Source organism: Ranitomeya variabilis, chromosome 1 (genome assembly GCF_051348905.1).
Source record: "Ranitomeya variabilis isolate aRanVar5 chromosome 1, aRanVar5.hap1, whole genome shotgun sequence".
Classification (NCBI taxonomy): domain Eukaryota; kingdom Metazoa; phylum Chordata; class Amphibia; order Anura; family Dendrobatidae; genus Ranitomeya; species Ranitomeya variabilis.
The window spans coordinates 761796913-761822724 of record NC_135232.1 but is presented as its reverse complement, the minus strand read 5'-3'; the positions used below and the strand labels follow the sequence as shown (position 1 = coordinate 761822724).

The 25812-nt window shown below is 46.7% G+C and overlaps 2 protein-coding genes across 6 annotated transcripts in view; one reads left to right on the top strand and one right to left on the bottom strand.

Annotated features, from left to right (window-relative positions):
* Positions 1-12344, bottom strand: part of THOP1 (thimet oligopeptidase 1) — an 80969-nt gene extending 68625 nt beyond the window's left edge. Inside the window, exons 1-2 of one of the 2 annotated variants that reach the window (XM_077271643.1) lie at positions 12199-12344; positions 11029-11229 (exon numbers count right to left, since the gene is read on the bottom strand). In XM_077271643.1, coding sequence (XP_077127758.1) covers positions 11029-11229; positions 12199-12211 — 214 coding nt within the window. In that variant the 5' untranslated portion in view covers positions 12212-12344. Of the gene's footprint in view, positions 1-11028; positions 11230-12125 lie in introns of both variants that reach the window. The other variant, XM_077271644.1, reaches the window with a different exon arrangement.
* Positions 12345-25812, top strand: part of SGTA (small glutamine rich tetratricopeptide repeat co-chaperone alpha) — a 59398-nt gene continuing 45930 nt past the window's right edge. The window contains exons 1-3 of one of the 4 annotated variants that reach the window (XM_077271647.1): positions 12345-12482; positions 14894-15029; positions 18845-18948. In XM_077271647.1, coding sequence (XP_077127762.1) covers positions 14930-15029; positions 18845-18948 — 204 coding nt within the window. In that variant the 5' untranslated portion in view covers positions 12345-12482; positions 14894-14929. Of the gene's footprint in view, positions 12483-14869; positions 15030-18844; positions 18949-25812 lie in introns of all 4 variants that reach the window. The other 3 variants (XM_077271650.1, XM_077271659.1, XM_077271653.1) reach the window with 3 other exon arrangements.

The window sequence follows — 25812 nt, the reverse complement described above, 5'->3', positions numbered from 1 at the left end:
GGCGCCGCCATCCTGGAAAATGGCGGGCGCATGCGCAGTGCGCCCGCCGAATCTGCCGGCAGATTTGTTCCCTGTACATTTTGATCGCTGTGATAGATTCTATCACAGCGATCAAAATAAAAAAAAATAGTAAATAAACCCCCCCCCCCCCTTTATCACCCCCATAGGTAGGGACAATAATAAAATACAGAAAATATATTTATTTTTGTTTTTGGGTTAGGGATAGGGTTGCACTTAGGGATAGGGTTGCACTTAGGGATAGGGTTGCACTTAGGGATAGGGTTGCACTTAGGGATAGGGTTGCACTTAGGGATAGGGTTGCACTTAGGGATAGGGTTGCACTTAGGGATAGGGTTGCACTTAGGGATAGGGTTGCACTTAGGCTATGTGCACACGGTGAGAATTTGGCTGCGGATCCGCAGCGGATTGGTAGCAGTTTTCCATCACGTTTATAGTACCACGTAAACCTATGGAAAACCAAATCCGCTGTGCCCATGGTGCGGAAAATACAGCGCGGAAACGGTGCGTTGTATTTTCCGCAGCATGTCAATTCTTTGTGCGGATTCCGCAGCGTTTTACACCTGCTCCATCATAGGAATCCGCAGGTGAAATCCAAACAAAAAACACTGGAAATCCGCGGTAAATCCGCAGGTGAAGCGCAGTGCGTTTTACTTGCAGATTTTTCAAAAACGGTGCGGAAAAATCCACACACAAATCCGCAACGTGGGCACATAGCCTTAGGGTTCGAATTAGTGTTAAGACTAGGGTTAGGGGTGTGTTGGGGTTAGGGTTGGAGTTAGAATTGAGGGGTTTCCACTGTTTAGGCACATCAGGGGTCTCCAAACGCGACATGGCGCCACCATTGATTCCAGCCAATCTTGCGTTGATAAAGTCAAATGGTGCTCTCTCCCTTCCGAGCCCCGACGTGTGCGCCCAAACAGTGGTTTACCCCCACATTTGGGGTACCAGCGTACTCAGGAGAAACTGGAAAACAATTTTTGGGGTCCAATTTCTCCTGTAACCCTTGGGAAAATATAAAATTCTGGGCTAAATAATTATTTTTGAGGAAAGAAAACTTATTATTTTCACGGCTCTGCGTTATAAACTTCTGTGGATCACTTGGGGGTTCAAAGTGCTCACCACACATCTAGATAAGTTCCTTTGGGGGGGTCTAGTTTCCAAAATGGGGTCACTTGTGTGGGGTTTCTACTGTTTAGGCACATCAGGGGCTCTGCAAACGCAACGTGATGCCCGCAGAGCATTCCATCAAAGTCTGCATTTCAAAATATCACTACTTCACTTCCGAGCCCCGGCATGTGCCCAAACAGTGGTTTACCCCCACATATGGTGTATCAGTGTACTCAGGAGAAACTGGACAACTACTTTTGGGGTCAAATTTCTCCTGTTACCCTTGGGAAAAGAAAAAATTGCGGGCTAAAAAAATAATTTTTGAGAAAAGAAAAATTATTTTTTATTTTCATGGCTCTGCGTTATAAACTTCTGTGAAGCACTTGGGGGTTCAAAGTGCTCACCACACATCTAGATTAGTTCCTTGGGGGGGGGGTCTAGTTTACAAAAAGGCGTCACTTGTGGGGGAGCTCCAATGTTTAGGCACACAGGGGCTCTCCAAACGCAACATGGTGTCCGCTAACGATTGGAGCTAATTTTCCATTCGAAAAGTCAAATGGCGCGCCTTCCCTTCCGAGCCTTGCCGTGTGCCCAAACAGTGGTTTACCCCCACATATGAGTTATCGGCGTACTCAGGAGAAATTGCCCAACAAATTTTAGGATCCATTTTATCCTGTTGCCCATGTGAAAATGAAAAAATTGAAGCTAAAAGAATTTTTTTGCGAAAAAAAAGTACTTTTTCATTTTTACGGATCAATTTGTGAAGCACCTGAGGGTTTAAAGTGCTCACTATGTATCTAGATAAGTTCCCTGGGGGGTCTAGTTTCCAAAACGGGGTCACTCCAATGTTTAGGCACACGGGGGCTCTCCAAACGCGACATGGTGTCCGCTAAAGATTGGAGCCAATTTTTCAATCAAAAAGTCAAATGGTGCTCCTTCCCTTCCGAGCCCTGCTGTGAGCCCAAACAGTGGTTTACCCCCACATATGGGGTATCAGCGTACTCAGGACAAACTGGACAACTACTTTCGTGGTCCAGTTTCTCCTTTTACCCCTGGGAAAATAAAAAAATTGTTGCTAAAAGATCATTTTTGTGACTAAAAAGTTAAAATGTTCATTTTTTCCTTCCATGTTGCTTCTGCTGCTGTGAAACATCTGAAGGGTTAATAAACTTCTTGAATGTGGTTTTGAGCACCTTGAGGGGTGCAGTTATTAGAATGGTGTCACTTTTGGGTATTTTCAGCCATATAGAACCCTCAAACTGACTTCAAATGTGAGGTAGTCCCTAAAAAAAAAATGGTTTTGTAAATTTTGTTGTAAAAATGAGAAATCACTGGTCAAATTTTAACCCTTATAACTTCCTAACAAAAAAACAAAGTTTCCAAAATTGTGCGGATGTAAAGTAGACATGTGGGAAATGTTATTTATTAACTATTTTGTGTCACATAACTCTCTGGTTTAACAGAATAAAAATTCAAAATGTGAAAATTGCGAAATTTTCTAAATTTTCGCCAAATTTCCATTTTATTCACAAATAAACGAAGAAATTATCGACCTAACTTTACCATTAACATGAAGCCCAATATGTCATGAAAAAAACAATCTCAGAATCGCTAGGATCCGTTGAAGCGTTGCTGAGTTATTACCTCATAAAGGTACACTGGTCAGAATTGCAAAAAATGGCCAGGTCATTAAGGTCAAAATAGGCTGGGTCATGAAGGGGTTAAGGGTATGTGCACACATTGCGGATTTTGCTGCGGATCTGCAGCGGTTTTGACACTGCAGATTCACAGCTGTTTTCTATGGAGTTTACAGTACCATGTAAACCTATGGAAACACAGGTATTACATACCTGGTAATGTGTTTTTTCATGAGACATGACGGCACCACGAGAGAGGGGACCCGCCGTTCAAGGACAGGAAACCTTCAAGATAAAAGGGGGCGGCTCCTCTCTCCACATCAGTTGTTTTACAGAGTACGAGAGGAACTCCGCTGGTTAGTGTACACAAATAATACATCCTATACGGTTCTATTCACCGATACCCCAGGGAGTGTATAATACAAATAATGCTAATAATGCACCCAACTAATGACGTGATCAAAAGGGTGGGAATATAAGGGTGCCGTCATGTCTCATGAAAAAACACATTACCAGGTATGTAATACCCGTGTTTTTCCATCATACATGACGGCACCACGAGAGAGTTACAGAGATTTGTATTCTTTTTAGGGAGGGATCACTGCTTGTAACACTCTTCTCCCAAATGTGAGATCAGAGGTAGCAGATAGGTCTAGCCTATAATGTTTAAAAAATTTAGACGGAGAGGACCAAGTGGCCGCCTTACAGATTTGGTACATGGTAGCATCCGCTCTCTCCGCCCACGACGTCACCATGGCCCTCGTGGAGTGGGCTTTCAGACCCTGTGGAACAACCCTGCCTGCACTACTATACGCTAGAATAATGGCCTCTCTCACCCATCTAGCTATAGTCTGTTTCGAGGCTTTAAGGCCCTTCCTTGACCCCTGGAACAAAACAAATAAAGCCCTCTGTTTCCTCCAGGATTTTGTATTCTCTAAATACTGCAGGATACATCTCCTGACATCTAGGCAATGGAGTCTCTCCTCTTTCTTGTTACTAGGATTGGGACAGAAAGAGGGTAGGGTTATATCCTGAGCCCTATGGAATCTCGATACCACTTTGGGGAGATATGCCGGATCTAATTTTAATACAACCCTATCGTCCATGATTTGTGTGTAAGGGGGGTCAGCTGACAATGCGTGTAAATCCACCACCCTACGGGCCGATGTAAGTGCCACTAACAAAGCTGTTTTTAATGTTAGTACTTTATCTGAAGTTGTATTTAATGGCTCAAAGGGGCTTTCTGTCAGGGCTGTTAACACTAAATTCAGATCCCATGGTGGAAGAGTAGGGGATGGGACAGAGTCAGCTCTACTACAGGCTCGGATAAACCTCACCACCCATCTATTGCTTGCCAGGTCACAGTTGAACAGGGCTGCTAAGGCTGAAATGTGTACTTTGAGGGTACTAACAGCTAACCCCAGATCTAAGCCCTTTTGCAGGAACTCCAGTTTTGCCACTATTGGGACCTCCCCTTCCCGTATTGGCCCTGAGCTGGACAGGAATTTCTTCCATATTCTCCCATAGATCTTGGTCGTTACTGGTTTTCTGCTGCTGAGCAAAGGTGGATATTAACCCAGCTGAGAACCCTTCTTTCTCTAGTAACGACCGCTCAAATGCCAGGCTGTCAAATGGAGCCCGGAGTTCTGCGGGTGGTTGAAGGGACCCTGCGTTAGAAGGTCCTGGTCTTCCGGAGAACCCACGGGTCCGTCACCGACATCACTCTCAGCCAGTAAAACCATGGTCTTTTCGGCCAGAAGGGAGCTATCACAATTACCCTGGCCTTGTCCTCCCTGATCTTCCTCAGAACTGCTGGAACTAGACATATCGGTGGGAAGGCATACAGGATTCCTGACGTCCATTCTATACTGAAGGAGTCTACTGCCAACGGCCTGTCTGCTGGGTTCAGGGAGCAGAACTTTTGAACTTTCTTGTTGGCTTTTGAGGCAAAGAGGTCTACCCTGGGTCTTCCCCACATGTGTACCATCTGTTGAAAAACTGACTTTTTTAGGGACCATTCCCCTTGCCTCAAGTGGTTCCTGCTTAAAAAGTCTGCCTTTATGTTGTCCACACCTCGGATATGCAGGGCCGATAATGAAAGGAAGTGCCTTTCGGCTAGAGACAGGAGTCTTGTGGTTATGTGCATCAGTGACCAAGAACGGGTGCCCCCTGGTGGTTCACGTATGCGACCGCTGTTTGGTTGTCCGATAGGACTCTCACATGATGCCCTGCCAAGTGTGGAAGTAACTTTTCTTGCGCCTTTTCTATTGCTAGGAGTTCCCACTCGTTTGAGGATAGATTTTTCTCCTCTTGAGCCCAGGGGTCTTGGACCCACAGTGTGTCTGGGTGAGCTCCCCACCCCTATGGACTGGCGTCCGTTGTGATCACTTTGGAGGCTGTATATGTCCAGGGAACTCCTCTCGGAGATGACTCTATCTGTAACCACCATCTCAGTGATTGGAGTACAGAGTGGGAGAATGATCTTCTGCTCTAGCTGCCGCTGAAGTTCCAGGTCGTTCTGCAGCACACACCATTGCAGTTCTCTTGCATGGAACTGGGCCTATTTTACTGCTGGTATGCAGGAGGTTAGGGATCCTAACACTGACATGGCTCTTCTTAAAGTCATCTCTGGCTTTTTTAATGTGGTCATAATCATGTTTAATTTTTTCCTCTTTTTCTTCTGGGAGGCGACACTCCTGTGCCACGGAGTCTACCGTTATCCCCAGGAAATTCTGGACCATTGCTGGCTCTAGTTTGGATTTTTTGAGGTTTAGTTGCCATCCCAGTGTCTGTAGAGTGTCCATCACTATCCTGACCTGCTCCTGACAGTGAGAAAAGTTCTTCCCCACTATCAGGAAGTCGTCCAAGTAGGGTATTATCAGAGTGTCTTTTTCTCTGAGATGTGCTGTGACCTCTGCAATCAGCTTTGTAAATACCCGTGGGGCTGTTGCTATCCCAAAGGGCAGAGCCCTGTACTGAAAGTGACGCAACTGGGACCCCATCTGAACTGCCACTCTGAGAAACTGACGATCTTGTTGTCTGATTGGGACGTGATAATAAGCGTCCTTGAGGTCAAGGACGGACATGTAACAATGGGGATATAGAAGCTTCACCGCTGATTTTATGGTTTCCATCTTGAATGATGGTATTACAAGAAATTTGTTGAGGCCTTTTAAATTTATTATCGTCCTCCAGGAATGGTCTGGTTTTTTTATGAGAAAAAGAGGGGAATAAAATCCTTCACTCCTTTCCTCTATAGGAACCTCTTCCAAGACGTGCTTGTCTAGGAGTGATGTTACTTCCCCCTCCAGACTGTCTTGTTTCTCTTGGGAGGACTGTACCGGAGTCTGCATATATCTTTTTGGAGGCCAGTGGTGGAATTTTAGTTTTAGGCCTGATCCTACGATCTGCCGGATCCATATGCTGGATGAGATCCTCTCCCATGCTGGAAGGAAGTGAGAGAGCCTCCCTCCCACCTGAGAAGGACCGTCACTGGGAGGGTTTTTTGGTGTCTCTGGGGGACTTGCCAAAATAGAATCCTTTCCTCCCCTGGGTCGCTTGTCCAGGTTGCTCCTGTCTCGGTCTCTGTACTGCTGCCTTCGGAATTTTTTGGCCTCTCCGAAAGGAGCGTCAAAAGGGCTGAAATGGTTGTTTTGGGAAGTTGTTCTTTTTGTCACCGGCTTTCTCCAATACCTCGTCTAACGCCGGTTCAAACAGGAAGTTCCCCTCAAAAGGCAAAGAGCAAAGCTTCATCTTTGCCTGAGTATCTCCTGGCCAGCATTTAAGCCATACGGCACGGCGTCCTGTGTTGGCTAAAGCTGCTGATTTTGCTGCCAGCCTAGCCGAGTCTGCTGATGCTTCAGCTAGAAACACAGCTGCTGCTCTCATGGTTGGTATTGCCTCTAGAATAGCTTCCCTGGGAACTTTTTGCTCTACCTGTTCCTCCAGGTTGTCTATCCAGATTTTAAGGGATCTGGCTACACAAGTGGCCGCGATAGCTGGTCTTAGTGCTCCTGCTGAGGCTTCCCATGCTGTCTTCAGGGAACTGTCCACCTTCCTATCCAGAGGTTCTTTTAGAGAACCTAGGTCCTCGAATGGCAGGGAGGATTTCCTGGTAACTTTTGAGACTGCCACATCAATCTTTGGGGCTCTATCCCAAGATGAGGACGCCTCTTCCTCAAATGGATACCTTCTTTTTAGGGAGGTGGTTATTTGGGACCTTTTTTCTGGTTGTTGCCATTCCCTTTTAATCAGTTCTTGTAGCTGTTCATTAATAGGGAATGACCTCCGTTTTTTCTTTTGTAGACCACTGAACATAAGTTCTTGGGCTGTCTTTTTGGCCTTCTCGTCTACCAGCCCCATGGTAGAACGAACAGCTTTTATAAGCTTATCCGTAGCCTCCGCTGGAAATGTGTCTTCCTCCTCTGAGCTACTATCTGAGCAGCGAGCTGTATCTGAATCCTGCTCTGACTCCGAGGAATCTCTTTGGGATCCTACTGAGGGGCTGGATCTGTCCCTAGATCTGGCATCTGTGTCAGCTGTCTGTAATGCTTTTACAGACCTAGAGACTTCGGACTAAATCAGAGATCTTAGGCTGTCCGTAAAGGAGGGCGTTTCCTCTGCCACAGTTTGGTTGATACACTCCTGACACAGTCTTTTACCCCAAGATGTCTCTAAAGGCTTTTTACATAAAGGACATTCTTTATTTTTAGTCTTCGCCTTATACTTTTTGGGGACCTCCTATACTCCACCCCGCAATGTATATAAGAAAAGAGGGGAGAGAGGAGATAAGAGAAAAGAACAGACATTAGCGTGCTGGACTTTCTCGCAGTTCACTCACCACTCGGACGCTTTCAAAGTACGGGTACCGGATCCGGAGGTTGATTGGCTTTCTCCGTGTCTCCCAATGAGACTAGGGACCCCTCCTTGGTATGCCGATCCGTTCGTATGCTGTCCGAGCGGCTTCTGCTGCTGCCATGCTGCTGCCATGACGGATCTGGCTCTTTTCGCTTGAGCGAGACCACCTCTCCTGCACTTCTTGCTGTGGCATCAAATGCTCTGGTGAAAAGCTCTCCATAATACACACCACCACGCAACAAGTAGTCACCTTCAACCTGGCCTGGTTTAGTGACACAGGGCAGCATTTCTGGCTCGTTTAAATAGATTCCCTTTTTTTTTTCTAATGGATCACCTGGTTGATCCTGCCTTTACTGGTCGCTTCAGTAATCAGGTGTCTAATCGCACCTGTCATGAATGATTACCTGGCTGATCGCGCCTGCACCACTTCCGGTGCTCATAGATGCCATCAATCACCTGGTTGATCCTGCATCTGCCGGCCGCTAGCGCAAAGCCTGCGCTGTAATCATGTCAGAGCGCGCACCCGGTAACCACTTCCGGTGCGCGCTATTAGAGCCACCATTTACCTGGCTGATCCTGCCATTGCCGGCCGCCAGAAACGCCTGCGTGGTAAAATGATTCCTGAGCGCGCACCCGGCAATCTATTAGATCCACCATACACCTGGTTGATCCTGCCTCCGAGTGCTGCCGCCGGGTCCTGCGCGTGCACACGGCTATTATTTCTGGTGCACGCTCCTTCACTTCCGGGTGCGCACCCGGCCTTTACTTCCGGTGAGCGCCGAAGATTCTGGCCCCCCTGCCCGCATTAAACGTTCCGTGTGCTGCCGAGCGCACGCACGTACCTCCATTCCCGGATACCTGGTGCCGGCTGGAGGGAGGCTGGAGGGAGTGTCCACGCCACAGATGCAGACAGCGCAGCCTCTTCACTCACCACTCTCCGGACACCGCTCTGTGTAGCCTCAGGTACCGCCAGGGAGGAGGGAGAAGGGGGGAGACCTGCTTTTTGAAACTCAACAGGGAGGGCCCCAACCTCCGAGGAGACTTACTAAGCCCAGGCACCGATGTGCCTTACGGGCTGCATGGCCACCTTTGGTCAACAGGGGGGGGGCACCAAAAGGTGACCCCCGTGGACAGCAGGATTTTTAAATCAACAGGGGGAGAGCGCCACCTGCGGTCCCCGTGGATAATTTTCACCCAGGCGTTCGCCTCGCGGGCTGTGGCCATGCTTCGCTCAGGGGGGGCATGGTATACATGGCCCCCGAGGCGACTACGGGTACCTGGTGACGGGTGCAGCAGACCAGCGCCTGCCCAAATCCACCCGACCCAGGCATCCTCTTGTCTTCATCAGAAGTCTTCCATCTTGAGGGTTCCCCGTCAAGGACAGGAAACCAACTGATGTGGAGAGAGGAGCCGCCCCCTTTTATCTTGAAGGTTTCCTGTCCTTGATGGGCGGATCCCCTCTCTTGTGGTGCCATCATGTATGATGGAAAAAAATGATTTTTTATTTTCACGGCTCTGCGTTATAAACTGTAGTGAAACACTTGGGGGTTCAAAGTTCTCTCAACACATCTAGATAAGTTCCTTGGGGGGGGGGTCTAGTTTCCAATATGGGGTCAATTGTGGGGGGTGTCTACTGTTTAGGTACATCAGGGGCTCTGCACATGCAATGTGATGCCTGCCGACCAATCCATCTAAGCCTGCATTCCAAACGGTGCTCCTTCCCTTCCGAGCTCTGCCATGCGCCCAAACAATGCCCCCCCCCCCCCCCCCCATATGTTGTATCAGCGTACTCAGGACAAATTGGACAACAACTTTTGAGGTCCAATTTCTCCTGTTACCCTTGGGGAAAATACAAAACTGGAGGCTAAAAAATAATTTTTGTGGAAAAAAAAATAATTCTATTTTCACGGCTCTGCGTTATAAACTGTAGTGAAACACTTGGGGGTTCAAAGCTCTCACAACACATCTAGATAAGTTTCTTAGGGGGTCTACTTTCCAAAATGATGTCACTTGCGGGGGGTTTCAATGTTTAGGCACATCAGGGGCTCTCCAAACGCAACATGGCGTCCCATCTCAATTCCAGTCAATTTTGCATTGAAAAGTCAAATGGCGCTCCTTCACTTCTGAGCTCTGCCATGCGCCCAAACAGTTTACCCCCACATATGGGGTATCGGCGTACTCAGGACAAATTGTACAACAACTTTTAGGGTCCATTTTATCCTGTTACCCTTGGTAAAATAAAACAAATTGGAGCTGAAGTAAATTTTTTTGTGAAAAAAAGTGAAATGTTCTTTTTTGTTTTTTTTTAAACATTCCAAAAATTCCTGTGAAACACCTGAAGGGTTAATAAACTTCTTGAATGTGGTTTTGAGCACCTTGAGGGGTGTAATTTTTAGAATGGTGTCACACTTGGTTATTTTCTATCATATAGACACCTCAAAATGACTTCATTTTTTTTTTTAGGGACCACATCACATTTGGTGTTGTAAAAATGAGAAATTGCTGGTCAAATTTAACCCTTATAACTCCCTAACAAAAAAAAATTTTGGTTCCAAAATTGTGCTGATGTAAAATAGACATGTGAGAAATGTTACTTAAATCACAGAGATATGTCACACAAAATACTTAAGGGCATAAAAATACAAAGTTGGAAAATTGCTAAATTTTCTAAGTTTTCGCCAAATTTCCGTTGTTTTCACAAATAAACTTAAGTCTTATCAAAGAAATTTTACCACTATCATGAAGTACAATATGTCACGAGAAAACTGTCAGAATCATCAGGATCCGTTGAAGCGTTCCAGAGTTATAACCTCATAAAGGGACAGTGGTCAGAATTGTAAAAATTGGCCCGGTCAAACCACCCTTGGGGGTTAAGGGGATGAATATTCACCTCTCTCCACACCCTTTGGCGTGGAGAGAGGTGAATATTCATTGCATTAATAAGCAGGGACACGTGATTGCTCGGTCAGAAGAGTTGCTGGCACCGGAACGATATGCAGCGAGGGCGCGCAGGGAAGGTAAGTGGGATGGTTTTTTTTCTTTTTTGTTTATAGGGGAGCCATGTACACAAGGACAGCTATGGGGGAGCCATGTACACAAGGACTGGGATGAGGGGACAATGCATACCCAGCTTATACTTGAGTCAATACGTTTTTCGTGGCAAAATTAGGTGCCTCGGCTTATACTCAGGTCCGGCTTATACGCGAGTATATACGGCAATTAAAAATAATCAAGAAAAAAATTTGCATTTAAAAATACAACTTATCTAGCAAAATTTAAAAAAGCTCTCATAGCTGCTACATTAATGGAGGTAACAACGTGTGTTATTCTACCATTAATCCTCATCCTAGAGCAGCGAGTCGTTTCCTCCGAGCCAGGGCTCCTCTTCAGTCAGTTAGTGGCTCACCTGCATACTCCACCTCCACGTCAGCCAGCACCTTCAGCGTGTTCTCATAGGACACATGGTCCGTCTCCAGGCTGCCCACACCGTCATACACACGCTTGGTTTTCTCAATAAGCTTGGCAGCCATTGAGCGGATTTGTTCTGGAGTAAGATCCCATCGGAGCCGGTTCTCTTCCTTCTTAGGAGGCAATTCCATCATATGATCTAGAGAATGAGAAAATACGGTCAGATCTCAACGATGCAGAAGTCGGTTTCCTATTCGTCCAGTTTCTTATTTTGGCCTAAAGTTGGTTTCTTATTCGACAATTCCTTTTTTTACTGTTTTCTTACAGGTTTAACATCAAAAATAAAAAAAACACAATAATAAAATTCAATACAGCGAGGTGCCCTGATGTGAATGTGCATAAAATCAGCTACACATTTTATAAAACTGGCACAAAGATAGCCATCAAAAGTGAGCAATGAAGGGCGTCATTGAAAGGGTTAAAAGACCTTGGGCCCCTAATCTCACAGCACCATTACATACATAGTGGTATCAAAGTGGGGAAAATAGATTTCCACAGACTTGGGCTAAGCTGGAGTGACCTGACTTTGATGTGGGCCATCACTGTATGTCAGGTTGGTGTGAGATCAGTGGCCCGGAGTCATTTAACCCCGGAAAAACACCAAATACTTATCCAAATCTGTGAAAAGTGGCCATTTGCCCCAAGCTGGAGAGACCTGAATGTGATGCCGGGCCCCCTGTGTGTCTGCAGTGTGCCATCAGTGGCCCAAAGTCATTTAACCCTTTCAATAACACCCTTCATTGCCCACTTTGATGACTGGTTTATAACTTTAGCAGCTGATTGTATTCACATCAAGGCGCCTCGCTGCATTCTCTCTTATTATTGTCATTTTTGTCACTAAACTTGTTAAAATTAAAAAAAATAAATGGACTAATAAGAAACCAAGTCCAGCCCTGGATAATAAAACCCAGGTCAGCTCTCATCCCTGCGGAGAAGGGGCCTTCTGGGAGGACAAGGATGCGGGTAGCAGAAAAGGAGGCCGATGGTGACATGGTGTCGCCAGTACTGTGCCCCGCGCACACAGCCCGAGTATACCGTGCTCCTGTGTGCCGGACAGCCAGGCGACTCCCACCCGTAACCTGCCCGGGAGCCACGCTGCTACCGGTACCTGTAGGGGCCATGTCCTCCGCCTGTCACAGAAGCCTCCAGAGCAGCCGCGCGGTGCAGTGTGGGAGGGGCACCAGCGCGGTGCAGTATGGGAGGGGCAGTCACGTGTGCGGGGAGGGCTCCGCGCGTCTCTCCAGTGTAGCTGGCCCCAATATGGCCGGTGCACTGCGCCTTGTGTGACGCGCCAACCCTGGCGCCTGCGGATGACGTCACTTCCTGCGCTGACTTCACACATCATCAGCAATTTCCGCATCCAGGGACGGTGGTCGCATGTGAGTAGTGCTGGTAAGACGGACACTTGTTCATTGCCCGGGGGGCCTCGTGGATTGACGCCACCATTGCTGCTTACAGGACGAGCGCTTCTGTATGCGGCGCAAGGCAGTGGCTGATAACAGAGAGCGATAGACGTGTGACCTGCACATAGAGCATCCTGGGAAGTGGTGGGACCAGTAACCCCATGGGGCAGTGTACGGGAAGGTTCCCCACACTCCGTGTCATCCCTCCTGGCGAGGCTCCTCTATAGGTGGTCCTGCTGGACTAGTGGTAGGAGAGACCACCAATGTCAGACTGGGGGGGTCCGGCCCCAGTACGGGAGCAGGTCCCATCAGTGGCTGCTACACAATAGGCAGAACAATAAGCACATTGTGTCCATCAGCTGGTTGGTGGGGGTCCGGACTGCCAATGACCGGGGATTAATAATCCTTCCTATGGCTCTATAGGTGGTCCTGCTGGACTAGTGGTAGGAGAGACCACCAATGTCAGATTGGGGGGGTCCGGCCCCAGTACGGGAGCAGGTCCCATCAGTGGCTGCTACACAATAGGCTGAACAATAAGCACATTGTGTCCATCAGCTGGTTGGTAGGGGTCCGGACTGCCAATGACCGGGGATTAATAATCCTTCCTATGGCTCTATAGGTGGTCCTGCTGGACTAGTGGTAGGAGAGACCACCAATGTCAGATTGGGGGGGTCCGGCCCCAGTACGGGAGCAGGTCCCATCAGTGGCTGCTACACAATAGGCTGAACAATAAGCACATTGTGTCCATCAGCTGGTTGGTAGGGGTCCGGACTGCCAATGACCGGGGATTAATAATCCTTCCTATGGCTCTATAGGTGGTCCTGCTGGACTAGTGGTAGGAGAGACCACCAATGTCAGATTGGGGGGGTCCGGCCCCAGTACGGGAGCAGGTCCCATCAGTGGCTGCTACACAATAGGCTGAACAATAAGCACATTGTGTCCATCAGCTGGTTGGTAGGGGTCCGGACTGCCAATGACCGGGGATTAATAATCCTTCCTATGGCTCTATAGGTGGTCCTGCTGGACTAGTGGTAGGAGAGACCACCAATGTCAGACTGGGGGGGTCCGGCCCCAGTACGGGAGCAGGTCCCATCAGTGGCTGCTACACAATAGGTAGAACAATAAGCACATTGTGTCCATCAGCTGGTTGGTAGGGGTCCGGACTGCCAATGACCGGGGATTAATAATCCTTCCTATGGCTAGGTCCTGGAAAAGCCGCTTTAACTAAAAGATAAATAGTATAAAAATTAAGATAAAAACATTACCCCATTTATTCCCATGTGAGGAGGGGTATACATAATAAAAATGAGTAAAGTAATCTTAAACGATACAGGTCACGACTGGTCCAGGAGGAGAGAGGACCCTGCCCGTGAGGGGTGACAATCTACAAGGGATGGGCGAGGGGAGAGCTGGTCGTGCAGCGGTGTGGTGGTTACCGCAGGCATTTATAAAATGAATCCAGGGCTACGCGTTTCAACATCGGACAGGCGTCTTCCTCAGGCCGGACATGTGACACGTCGCACGTTTATGGGGGTTTTCTGGATTGAAAGCCTAGTCGCTGTACACTGAAATCTCCCGACTAGGGGTTGACTGTGTTTTTCACAGCAGGTGCATGCATTGCTTCTGATCTAGGTATGGGTGTTGGACTGCTGCTCAATCTCAACTTTCGGGGCGATTCATCAAGACTGATGTACAAGTGAATAAGGCGCATTTGATACCCAGCATGTGCCGTCACCAGAAATGTATAGCAGCTGTTGGCTGAAGAACATTTCTGGAGTAAGTTATGCTCCGTCTTGCCTATGTACACCCACATCGGCATAGCTGGCCATGACTGGCGTATAAATGTCAAAGGTCGCAAGTTTATTAAGGTGTTTTATGCCAGAATTCTGATGTAAGCACCTTACACACGAATATCTAGATATCATGGTGTAGAAATACAAAGGTAACTCATTAGGATGCTTATGCCTAAAATCTGGTGTAAACGCCTTAAGTCATAATATTTGTGCGTAACTCCTCAGTTGAGGGCAAATATAGCAGCGTTTGCCATCTAGATGCCAGCTGCAGTTGGTGAATCGGGTCAGTGTACGCCATTGACGCTTTATTAAGACTGACATATGTTACGCCAGTCTTAGTGATTCACCCCCAAAGTATATTAGGATGTTCTACGTGTTGCTATACTGATTGTATCACAGATTCCCAGATGTTGGATGTTCCGGCCAATTATTTCCTGTCCCTTAGTGCGTCTGGGCATAGCGTAGTGTTACAGGATGTGTCTGAGATACGGTTATAACCTGAGAAAACATCTTGCGGCTGCTTTCATGTTGAGTGATATTTCTATGTGTACCCATTACCCTGGTCTGCATAGTAAAATGCCAGACAGCTGGCATCATGTCTTTGCAGGTGCTACTCTTGTGAGGACAGGAGTTTACATATACCATGGCAGAGAAGAAGCGCTTGGCATTTTCTATCATCCAGTATCTCCAAGACCAGCTTCATAATGGTGGACTTTCCTCTGATGCCCAGGAGAGTCTGGAAGGTATGGGATTTGGCATTACCATGGTCTGTTATTTTATTTTACTCAACACAGTGTTTCTGGGTGTAGTTTTTTTTTTTTTTTTGCATCTGTTTTGTAAAGCAAAGATCAGGTGACTGTGAAACAACTTTCTGAAGCAGGAGCCCCTCCAGGAGTGTAGGGGTGTTTATTAAAGGGATTGTGTCAGTTTTGCTGCTCAGAGCCAAACAATGGGGCCAATCATAGTGGTTTCCGTCATTCTCCACCGCCTTATTTGATTGACAGCTCTGGTTTCATAGAAACAGAGAAGGATGGTGATAGCGGGACAACAAGCAGGTGGGAAGGTGTATATAAATGATGGCCCCGCCGTGAAGCCCCGAGCGCGTGTACTTGGCTTGACCAGTCATTCTGCTCCGACAGTCCCTTTAATTCTGAATAACCAAATGAAGGAGCCCCTTCAAGTTCTGTCTTGTCATAAGCTCTTGTTCTTTGGTGTGTAGGAAGGTTAACCTGTTCCTCCCCTCCTGCAGAGGTCAGACAACACAGAAGAAAATAAGCATGGATGCAGGAGGGGAGGTAAGGGGTAACCTTCTCACATGTGCCCCTGTCCTCTATTTGATCCCATGTGGTTGCTCAAAGATGGACTGCAGGTATCATGTTACAGCCCATTATCCTCTATGAAGGGGGGAGACAAACTTAAAGCTCTACAAGTGTTTTACCTCACTTCAGAGCTTGATTCAGATAAACACATCTCAGCCTTTCTGTATAATGTGCTGAGAAAGGAGCATGGACTGCACCTCCAAAAATCATACATTGATCTAATGCCACTAAACAAAAAGATATATAACATGGGGTTCTTGGTTTAACATTCTGATCAGAAGTTTATGAAGCCCACTGCCACGTCACGGTGAACATCTCAGCAGGTCCTAACTTCTATTACCTTAAAGGAGTGGCATCGTGTGCTAACCACCACCGCAGCGACAATACACCAGCAGGGCGAGCGGACTGGTGGCTCACAGCTCCCATGCTGCAAGATGGAGTACGCACGACTGAGCAAAAATAGTAAGGACCCGACTGAGAGGTTTGCTGTGACGTGGCAGTGGTCTTCATACAGTCTGAGCAGAATGTTAAGCTAAGAACCTCATGTTCAGTAACATTAGATCAATGTATGATTTTTTGGAGGTGCGGTCCATGCTCCTTTTTCAGCATTCTACTGTATAATGTCTTCCTTATTGCTGCAATACGTTTCTGCGAGCTAAAAAGTGAATGATGGTCAGGCATTTCCCTCTGTGCAGTCTACGCGAGAAATCACTGCAAAGGGAAAAACTGGTGACAATGTAGGATATAAGTGATTTTATGGCCAGAGATTGTTACTTCTCATGTACAGACAGAGGAATACTTATTTTGAATAGTTATTGAATGCACAGTTACCCTTTAAACAATAGTAGTACCACATTGTCAGCTTGATCCTAAAACTACTCCAGCAGGGAACCTGACATGAGCAAAATAATCTGACCTCACTTCCTACGGCTATTACCGTAAATGATAATAACAATGGTGTTTGTAGCTAAACTATACAATTGTCGTTTTTACCCTAGTTTTAAATTAAAGGTAGCCTGTCCAATGCCCTAGCCCCCTTAAACCGCCACCATGACATTATTGCACTAAATTCTAAATCCTGATAAGTGCCTTTTTGTAGCTTAATGATTCAGATATAACTATAAAATCAACTTTAATTGTTGTCACCACCAGCACATTGCAAATCTGGTGCGACGTTCTGTGCCCTGGGAATGTGTAGTAAAGCTAGGTGTACGCTTCCGGGCTTCTCTGCACAGTCACCGGGAAAAGAATGCATATATAAACTTGCAAAGAGGCAGCGATGACATTGCTCTTGAAAATCTTGTCACTCCCAGAGGGACGTGATAACTCCAGGAGTGGGAAGATTAGTCTGGGGAAATCCGCATCCGAATGCTGTCCAAATTTATTCACGTACCATTGTATTTGGCATAAACCCTGTTCCCCCGGCGCTGCTCTGTACAGCGTGAGTTCTGAAGCTCCGCAGCACATGCGCGATGTAATGGCGTCATTGTGCCTGCAGTGCTGAGGGCCTCAGACTCGCGCATTCGGGCTGTATGGTGGATCATGGAGCCTTTGGCATTCTGATTCTCCATGGTATTCAATGCTGTGTTCTGAAGATGTGGATGCTTCTGAAATTGTGATGGGGGGAGGGGACCCGGTGCTGACTGGCTCCGGGCTCCCCCCCCAAAACACATACGGCTGTGTAGGCTGCTGCGATGGATGGCACACCCCTGCTTCAGTGATATCACTGGAAAACAAAGGCGTCAAAAATACAGAAATAATTGACATGCTGCTGGCTTTAAAATTTGCATCACAGGTCAAGTGGTAGAAAAAAGTGTACGTGAGATTTCAGAAATTGTACTTACTTTGATGCCATTTTATTCCACTATGGGGTTTATGTGGGAAAAATGCATAAAAACCATATTATATGCAATCAGCAGCATATCGTAATGTGGAAGTTTCTGCATCGGATAAGTTCACCCTTAGGAGGGCATTGGCCTGGGCATTTGCCAACTTTAGCAAAGGGGGTTTGTCTTTTACCCAGACTTTGCAGGAAAGTTGGCAAGTTTGATAATGTAAATATATATACCGTAATTTCCCAGAAGCATTCTGTCTCCAAACAATATATGTACGCCCATTAGCTATATATCAATATACATATTTACAGGCAGTCCTCTAGTAATGAATATTGGACTTGTCTATAATTCATAGTTACCCATGTAAGGCTTAGAAACTACTAGTCACCTAATCACTCACCTCTCCAGCCTCCGGCCCTATTCGATCTGCCCGTGTGCACCGCATCTCCAGCCTCGTCACCATAGGCCCTGTCATAAGGTTGCTGCACACATCCTGAATTCACAACTTGGCAACCTTACAACACGCAGTGACCTCTGAGGCCTGGATGCAGCCAGGAGTCCTTTCCTATAGTAAAGAGGCTGGAGATGCCGTCCACTACGGCGGAAAAAGAGGACCGGATGGGCCATAACAGGTCAGTGATGGGGTTAGTGTTCGGTTTGTTCTTTACCAGCCAGGTTGTTATTTTTAGAGCATCATTGATTCCCTGGTGCTGTACATGAGCAGGGGTTACATACAGAGCATAAGTATAAAATACAGTGAGCATACTATCCGTAACAGACAGAGAGGAGCGGGCCCTTGTGGACTTGGTCTATTTTCCGCTCTCTGTACAAATTTGGGTTATGACCAAACCTACAGAGCCTACCTAGTTCGTAACCTGAGAATGCCTGTGTATTAGTATATTGATACACTGTACAGTATACATCCATCGATCAATACTTATCAGTCATCACACCATCGTTTCTATTACTCTTCGTTCCATTCTTCTCATGTCGCACATTCCTAACACTCTCTCACAAACACATTACATGGAATAACCTTTAGTAAACCCCTTTAAAGGGACTGTCAGCACAGAATGTCTGTTCAAGCCAAGTACAGGCGGACATGGCCAACCATGTAACCACCCCTTCCCTCCTTACTTGTTTCCATCTATCTCCATCCTTCCCAGCCAGAACTGTCAATCAAAGAAGGGGGATGGAGATTAGTGGTAAACAAGCAAGTGAGAAGGTGGGCTTGAATGATTGGCCCCGCCATGATGTACTGAGCCCTTGTACTTGGTTTGAACAGTCATTCTGTGCAGACAGACCCTTTAATTATATTGTAGCGCACATGAGAACTGTAATCCTTCATCTGAGTTACTGTGTATAAAGTAATACAATTCACTGCTTTCTGTTGTTTATGTGCAGTTGCAATCCAGTGTCTTGAAACAGCATTTGATGTTTCTATGGGAGATGAAAGCCTTTCCGTATTGCAGACTCTGCCAGAGTTATTTGCTGCAGCTACGCTACAGGTATGGGGGGTGGGGGTGAGGGGTACCTTTTTTTTTGTAGACCTAGTAGATATGAAATAGTTGTTATAGCTGAAATGTTTCTATTTGTTTGTCCTACTCCTCAGTGGCCAAACCTGTACTTCCGGCTGGCACCCAACCCGTGCATGGTTTTGAAATGTGTTCATTTTTGCTGCAAATAAATGGTGTATTGCACAGTGGATATACAAAGGAATCAGACCCTTGTTAACAATCATACTAAAAAGAAAAATTTCAGTTTTCATAACTTTTCCTACCTTTTATCCATCCATAATCTGTACAAATGAGTTGAGAAACAAAATTATATCATTTTGAGGGGGGGGGGCTAATAAAATGATGTGGTTGCATAACTTTGGGCACCCTGTTATAATTAGGGACATGTTTGTGTTCAGAAGTGTTCAATCACATTTAAATTCATGTTAAAGAGGTGGTCCACTACAATGTATAATTCGCCCATCTTTTTAAACCTTTTAACCCCTTTATGTCCAATGATAGACATAGCACGTCATAAGCAGGTACCAGTTTCCACACCATGACGTGCTGTGCCCTTCATGATTCTGAACTGTCACTGCATGTAAACACGCAGTGACAGTCCAGTGCCGACAGCTGTAGGTGACAGCTGAGCAGCACGGGAGGAGCTACGGGGATCCATGCCATCGATCCCCGCACCCAAAGGGTCAGTCGATCTGACTGATCACAGCATGATTGCACAGTGGGGCTGAAATATCAACACCTTCTACACGATCAGCAGGAGCTCGGCACTGCTAGTGGCCGAACTCCTGCTCTAACAACCAGGGATTGTGCCAACACCCTATATGCTGCAATCCCAACATGAATACAGGAAGAGGGACAGGAGATTCCTCTGCCTTCAGATCGTTGCCCCTCAATTGTTGCCATAGTGACCTGGGGTAAAAAAGTGGTAAACTATGCTTTTTCATCATAATGCTGGAAAAAAAGTGGAATAAATCGCGATTGGTGATGAGCGAGTAGTGTGTTCGGTACTCAAGCTTTCCGAGCATGCTCGGGTGTTCTCCGAGTATCTTAGGCATGCTCGTATATTATGGGTACTTGGGTGTACTCTGAGTATCGTGGTTGTGCTCGGAGATTGTTTGTGTCCCCACGGCTTTATGATTTGCGGCTGTTAGACAGCCTGAATACATGCAGGGATTGCCTGTTTGTTAGGGAATGCCCACATGTATTCAGGCTGTCTTGCAGCTGCAAATCATGTATCTGCGGAGGCACAAACATAATCTCCGAGCACGCCCACGATACTTGGAGAACACCCAAGCATGCTCGGAAATCTCGAGTAACAAGCACACTCTCATCACTAATCGCGATCAAAAAATGCAAATGTAAATAAAAATGTTATTGCTGAAACCATCATCTTGTCCCGCAAAAAAAATGCCACCATAAGCTCCATCAGCAGAAAAATTAAAAAGTTATAGCTCTCAAAATATAACAATGCAAAAATAATTATTTTAGCTATAAAAGTTTTTGTTTAAAAGCTAATAGCATTAAAAAAAAAATACATAAATGATGTATCACTGACTCAAGGCATAAAGTTAGCAATTTTACCTAAATGACATATCTCTATAAGGTGCTGGGAATTATGAATGTTCCAAGTATGTCAACTATGCAACAAAACCTTCAAGGGAACCTGTCACCCCCAAAATCGATGGTGAGGTAAGCTCACCGTCATCAGGGGCTTATCTACAGCATTCTGTAATGCTGTAGATAAGCCGCCGATGTAACCTGAAAGAGGAGAAAAAGAGGTTACATTATACTCACCCAGGGGTGGTCCCGCTCCGATGGGTGTCTCCGGTCCGCTCCGGCGCCTCCCATCTTCATTCCATGACGTCCTCTTCTGGTCTTCACGTCGCTGCTCCGGCGCAGGCGTACTTTGTCTGCCCTGTTGAGAGCAGAGCAAAGTACTGCAGTGCGCAGGCGCCGGAAAGGTCAGAGAGGCCCGGCGCCTGCGCACTGCAGTACTTTGCTCTGCCCTCAACAGGGGAGACAAAGTACGCCTGCGGTGTGAAGACCAGAAGAGGATGTCATGGAATGAAGATAAGAGGCGCCGGAGCGGACCTGAGACACCCATCGGACAGGACCGCAGCGGGACCGCCCCTGGGTGAGTATAATTTAACCTCTCTTTCTCCTCTTTCAGGATACATCGGGGGCTTTTCTACAGCATTACAGAATGCTGTAGATAAGCGCCTGATGCCGGTGAGCTTACCTCATCATCGATTTTGGGGGTGACAGGTTCCCTTTCAGGCTTTTGTTAACCCCTTAGTGACAGAGCCAATTTGCAGCTTAATGACCGGGCCAATTTTTACAATTCTGACCACTGTCACTTTATGAGGTTATAACTCTGGAACGCTTTAACGGATCCCGCTGATTCTGAGAACGTTTTTTCATGACATATTGTACTTCACATTAGGGGTAATAAAATTTCTTCAATATTACTTGTTTATGAAAAAAAACGGAAATATGGCGAAAATTTGTAAAATTTTGCAATTTTCAAACTTACTTTTTATGCCTTTAAATCAGAGAGATATGTTACACAAAATAGTTAATAAATAACATTTCCCACATGTCTACTTTACATCAGCACAACTTTGGAAACAAATTTTGTTGTTGTTGTTGTGAAGTCCTAAGGGTTAAAAGTTGACCAGCGATTTCTCATTTTTACAACAAAATTTACAAAACCATTTTTTGTGGGAGCATCTCACATTTAAAGTCACTTTGTGGGGTGTACATGACAGAAAATACACAAAAGTGACACCATTCTAAAAACTGCGCCTCTCAAGGTGCTCAAAACCACATTCAAGAAGTTTATTAACCCTTTACGTGCTTCACAGGAACTGAAGGAACGTGGAAGGAAAAAATTAACATTTAACTTTTTTTTTTTTTTTTTTTTTTTTAACAAACCTTTTACTTCACAACCATTTTTTTTATTTTCACAAGTGAAAAAAGAGAAAGTGAACCACAAAGGTTTGTTGTGCAATTTGTCCTGAGTATGCCGATACCCCATATGTGGGGGTAAACCACTGTTTGGGCGCACGGCAGAGCTCGGAAGGGAAGGAGCGCCGTTTGACTTTTTCAATGCTGGAATTGAGATCGGACGCCATATCGCTTTTGGAGAACCCCTGATGTGCCTAAACAGTGGAAACCCCCCACAAGTGACATCATTTTGGAAACTAGACCCCTTAAGGAACTGATCTAGATGTGTGGTGATCACTCTGAACCCCCAAGTGCTTCACAGAAGTTTATAACGTAGAGCCTTGAAAATAAAAAAAATCATATTTTTTCCACAAAAATGATCTTTTCGCTCCCAAATGTTTATTTTCACAAGGGAAACAGGAGAAATTAGACCACCATAGTTGTTGTGTAGTTTGTCTTGAATACGCTGATACCCCATATGTGAGGGTAAACCACTGTTTGGGCGCACGGCAGAGCTTGGAAGGGAAGGAACGCCATTTTGGAATGCAGACTTTGATGGAATGGTCTGCAGGCGTTATGTTGCGTTTGCAGAGACCCTAATATGCCTAAATAGTAGAAACCCCAACAACAGACCCCATTTTGGAAACTAGACCCCCTCCAAGGAGCTTATCTAGATGTGTGGTGAGAACTTTGAACTCCTAAGTGCTTCACAGAAGTTTATAACGCAGAGCCGTGAAAATAAAAAATCATTTTTTTTTCCACAAAAATGATTTTTTTAGCCCCTAATTTTTTTATTTTCCCAAGGGGAACGAGAAATTGGACCCCAAAAGTTGTTGTCCAATTTGTCCTGAGTATGCTGATGCCCCATATGTGGGGGTAAACCACTGTTTGGGGGCACGGCAGAGCTCAGAAGGGACGGATCACCATTTGACTTTTTGAAAATTGGCTGGAATCAATGGTGGCGCCATGTCGTGTTTGGAGACCCCCTGATCTACTTAAACAGTGGAAACCCCCCAATTCAAACCCTAACCCTAACCCCAACACTCCTAAACCTAATCCTAACCCCAGCCCTAACCCTAATCCCAACACACCCCCAACCCTAACCCTGATTCTAACCCAAATTTTAGCCCCAACCCTAAGCCTAACTTTAGCCCAACTGTAACCCTAATGGGAAAATGGAAATAAATGCATTTTCTTTATTTTTTTTCCCTAGCTAAGGGGGTTATAAAGGGGTGGGTTTATTTACTTTTTTTTTTTTTTGATCACTGTGGTAGGGTCTATTACAGTGACCAAAAGGAACCAATAGGAAAAATCTTCCTATTGTTGCCGGGTGCAGGCCGGCAGATCTTGGCGGGCGCACTGTGCTTGCACCCGTCATTTTCTTACCGGAAGAAGATGCCAGCGGCCGTGGGGGGCAAGCAGGAGGACCCAGGGATACCGGGAGACACTGGTAAGTATCGGGGGGGGGGCGATCAGGGACCCTATTTCTCTGTCCTCTGATGTGCGATCAGAGGACAACTGGCAAATCGTGCTTTTTTTTTCTGTTGCCGTTATATGGTTAATAATGGCGATCGCAACCCAGGGGTCAGTAAAAACCGACCCGCATCATGTTCTCAGGGGTCTCGGCTACCCCGGTAGCTGAGACCCGTGGAGAAAATCCAACTCTGGGGGGCGCTATACACTTTTTCCACAGCGCCGTTAATGTCGCTGTGGTTTAAGTACCCTTAACTACCGTCGTGAAAAGTCGTATTCATTGTTTGCATTTTAACTAGAATCCTAGAATGATTATGGGAACCGGTCATGCCAGATAATGCTATTTACCTGCAGGTATGTGGTTAATCTGCAGGTAAATAGCTTTAGGCTATGTACCCACGATCCGGACGTTGCAGCACTTTGGATGCTGCGTCTAAAGTGCTGCCATCTATTGAACGCAGGTGACTCCTCTGTGATCACTGAACCGTGCGGACTCGCCACGTCCAATACATTGTCTGTATCTAATTTCTGTTATGGAGGCTCACGGCCACAAGACAAATTGATCTATTGCGGTCTTGAACGACACGCCACATGTCAGTGTCCGTGTGTGATCCACAGGGGTCTGTGGATGCATAATAAATATGGGATTTCTTGAAATCCCATCCCCTATGCTGTAACATCTGGTCGTTGCGGTTTTGATGCTGCATGAGTAAGCAACGTCAAACTCGCAGCTATTACTGATTGTGTGTACGGACCCTTAGAAAGCCTTTCAGCTGCTACACTGACAGCCCAGCAACCGGGAAGAAATGAACTTGATTCCTACCTGCAGCATCTGACATTCATTTGGAGACGCGGCTCCAGTCACTGCTCAGTACGTGGTGAGAGGCAGATGGAAGCAGTGCAGCCAGGTGTGTACTGAGGCACAAAGTTTTGGGACAAGCTTACACCCGCCGCCCACCATGTACTGAGCTGTGACTATAGCCGTGTCTCAGCCTGAAGCTGCCGGGAGGATTAAAGTTCATTTCTTCCCATAGCTAAGCCTCCAATGCGGCTGCACAGCTGTAGAACACTACTAACCTGCAGATTAAACCTTTATCTGCAGGATAATAGCGTTTACACAGTATGAATGTCATTTCCATGCATGTGCCTTATTTAAAGGGGTTGTCCAGGCTTGGGGCTCAAGTCTGCAGTTACTCTATGTAACGGTGTGTGCATTGTCCCGATTCTCTGTGAACAGGCAGTTGTGTGACCGCAAGTACGTGATTTGCATTCCTCCAACCACACTTCGGCTAGACGTGTCCGGCCTCGCTCAATACACTTGCATCAGTCGAGGCTGGGCCCATCTAGTTGGAATGTGGCCGGGAGTACGCAAATCACATACTTGCGTCACACAACTGCCTCTCGCTCCTGGAGAATTGCGCACACAGCGCTATGTGAGGATTCACATGTAGAATTCTGCGTCACAGTAACTACAGACTTTAATCCCAGCTTTGGACGACCCCTTTAACTTGTAATAACAGATATAGGGCCCCATGCACATGTGGATCCGTGCACTATACATGTCACATGTGTGTAAAGCCCAATATCTTGCCCTAGTCTTACCTGGGACATGTCTTTCATAAAACTACAGATTGTGTAGTGAGGCTGTACTGAGGGTGGTGGGCTCACTGTGACAAGTCAGGGGCAGCGTGCTGTGATCATCTGACCTGCGTCTCTACGTATCTCTACACAGGTCAGATGTACACAGCAATGTTAAGGAATTTGAACGCACCGCCCTCTGCTCCACCTTCTCTGAGTTCTCATGCTGGCCGCTCCATGGCTGCTCCACCCTCCTGAGTTCTCATGCTTGCCGCTCCGCCTCCTCTCCACCCTCCTCTGAGTTCTCATGCTGGCCGCCCCATGGCTGCTCCTCCCTCCTCTCCACCCTCCTCTCCACCCTCCTCTGAGTTCTCATGCTGGCCGCACCATGGCTGCTCCTCCCTCCTCTCCACCCTCCTCTGAGTTCTCATGCTTGCCGCTCCGCCTCCTCTCCACCCTCCTCTGAGTTCTCATGCTTGCCGCTCCGCCTCCTCTCCACCCTCCTCTGAGTTCTCATGCTGGCCGCTCTGTCTCATCTCCACCCTCCTCTGAGTTCTCATGCTGGCCGCATTATGGCTGCTTCTCTCTCCTCTCCACCCTCCTCTGAGTTCTCATGCTGGCCGCTCCGCCTCCTCTCCACCCTCCTCTGAGTTCAAATGCTGGCCGCACCGCCTCCTCTCCACCCTCCTCTGAGTTCTCATGCTGGCCGCATTATGGCTGCTCCTCCCTCCTCTCCACCCTCCTCTGAGTTCTCATGCTGGCCGCACCATGGCTGCTCCTCCCTCCTCTCCACCCTCCTCTGAGTTCTCATGCTGGCCGCACCATGGCTGCTCCTCCCTCCTCTCCACCCTCCTCTGA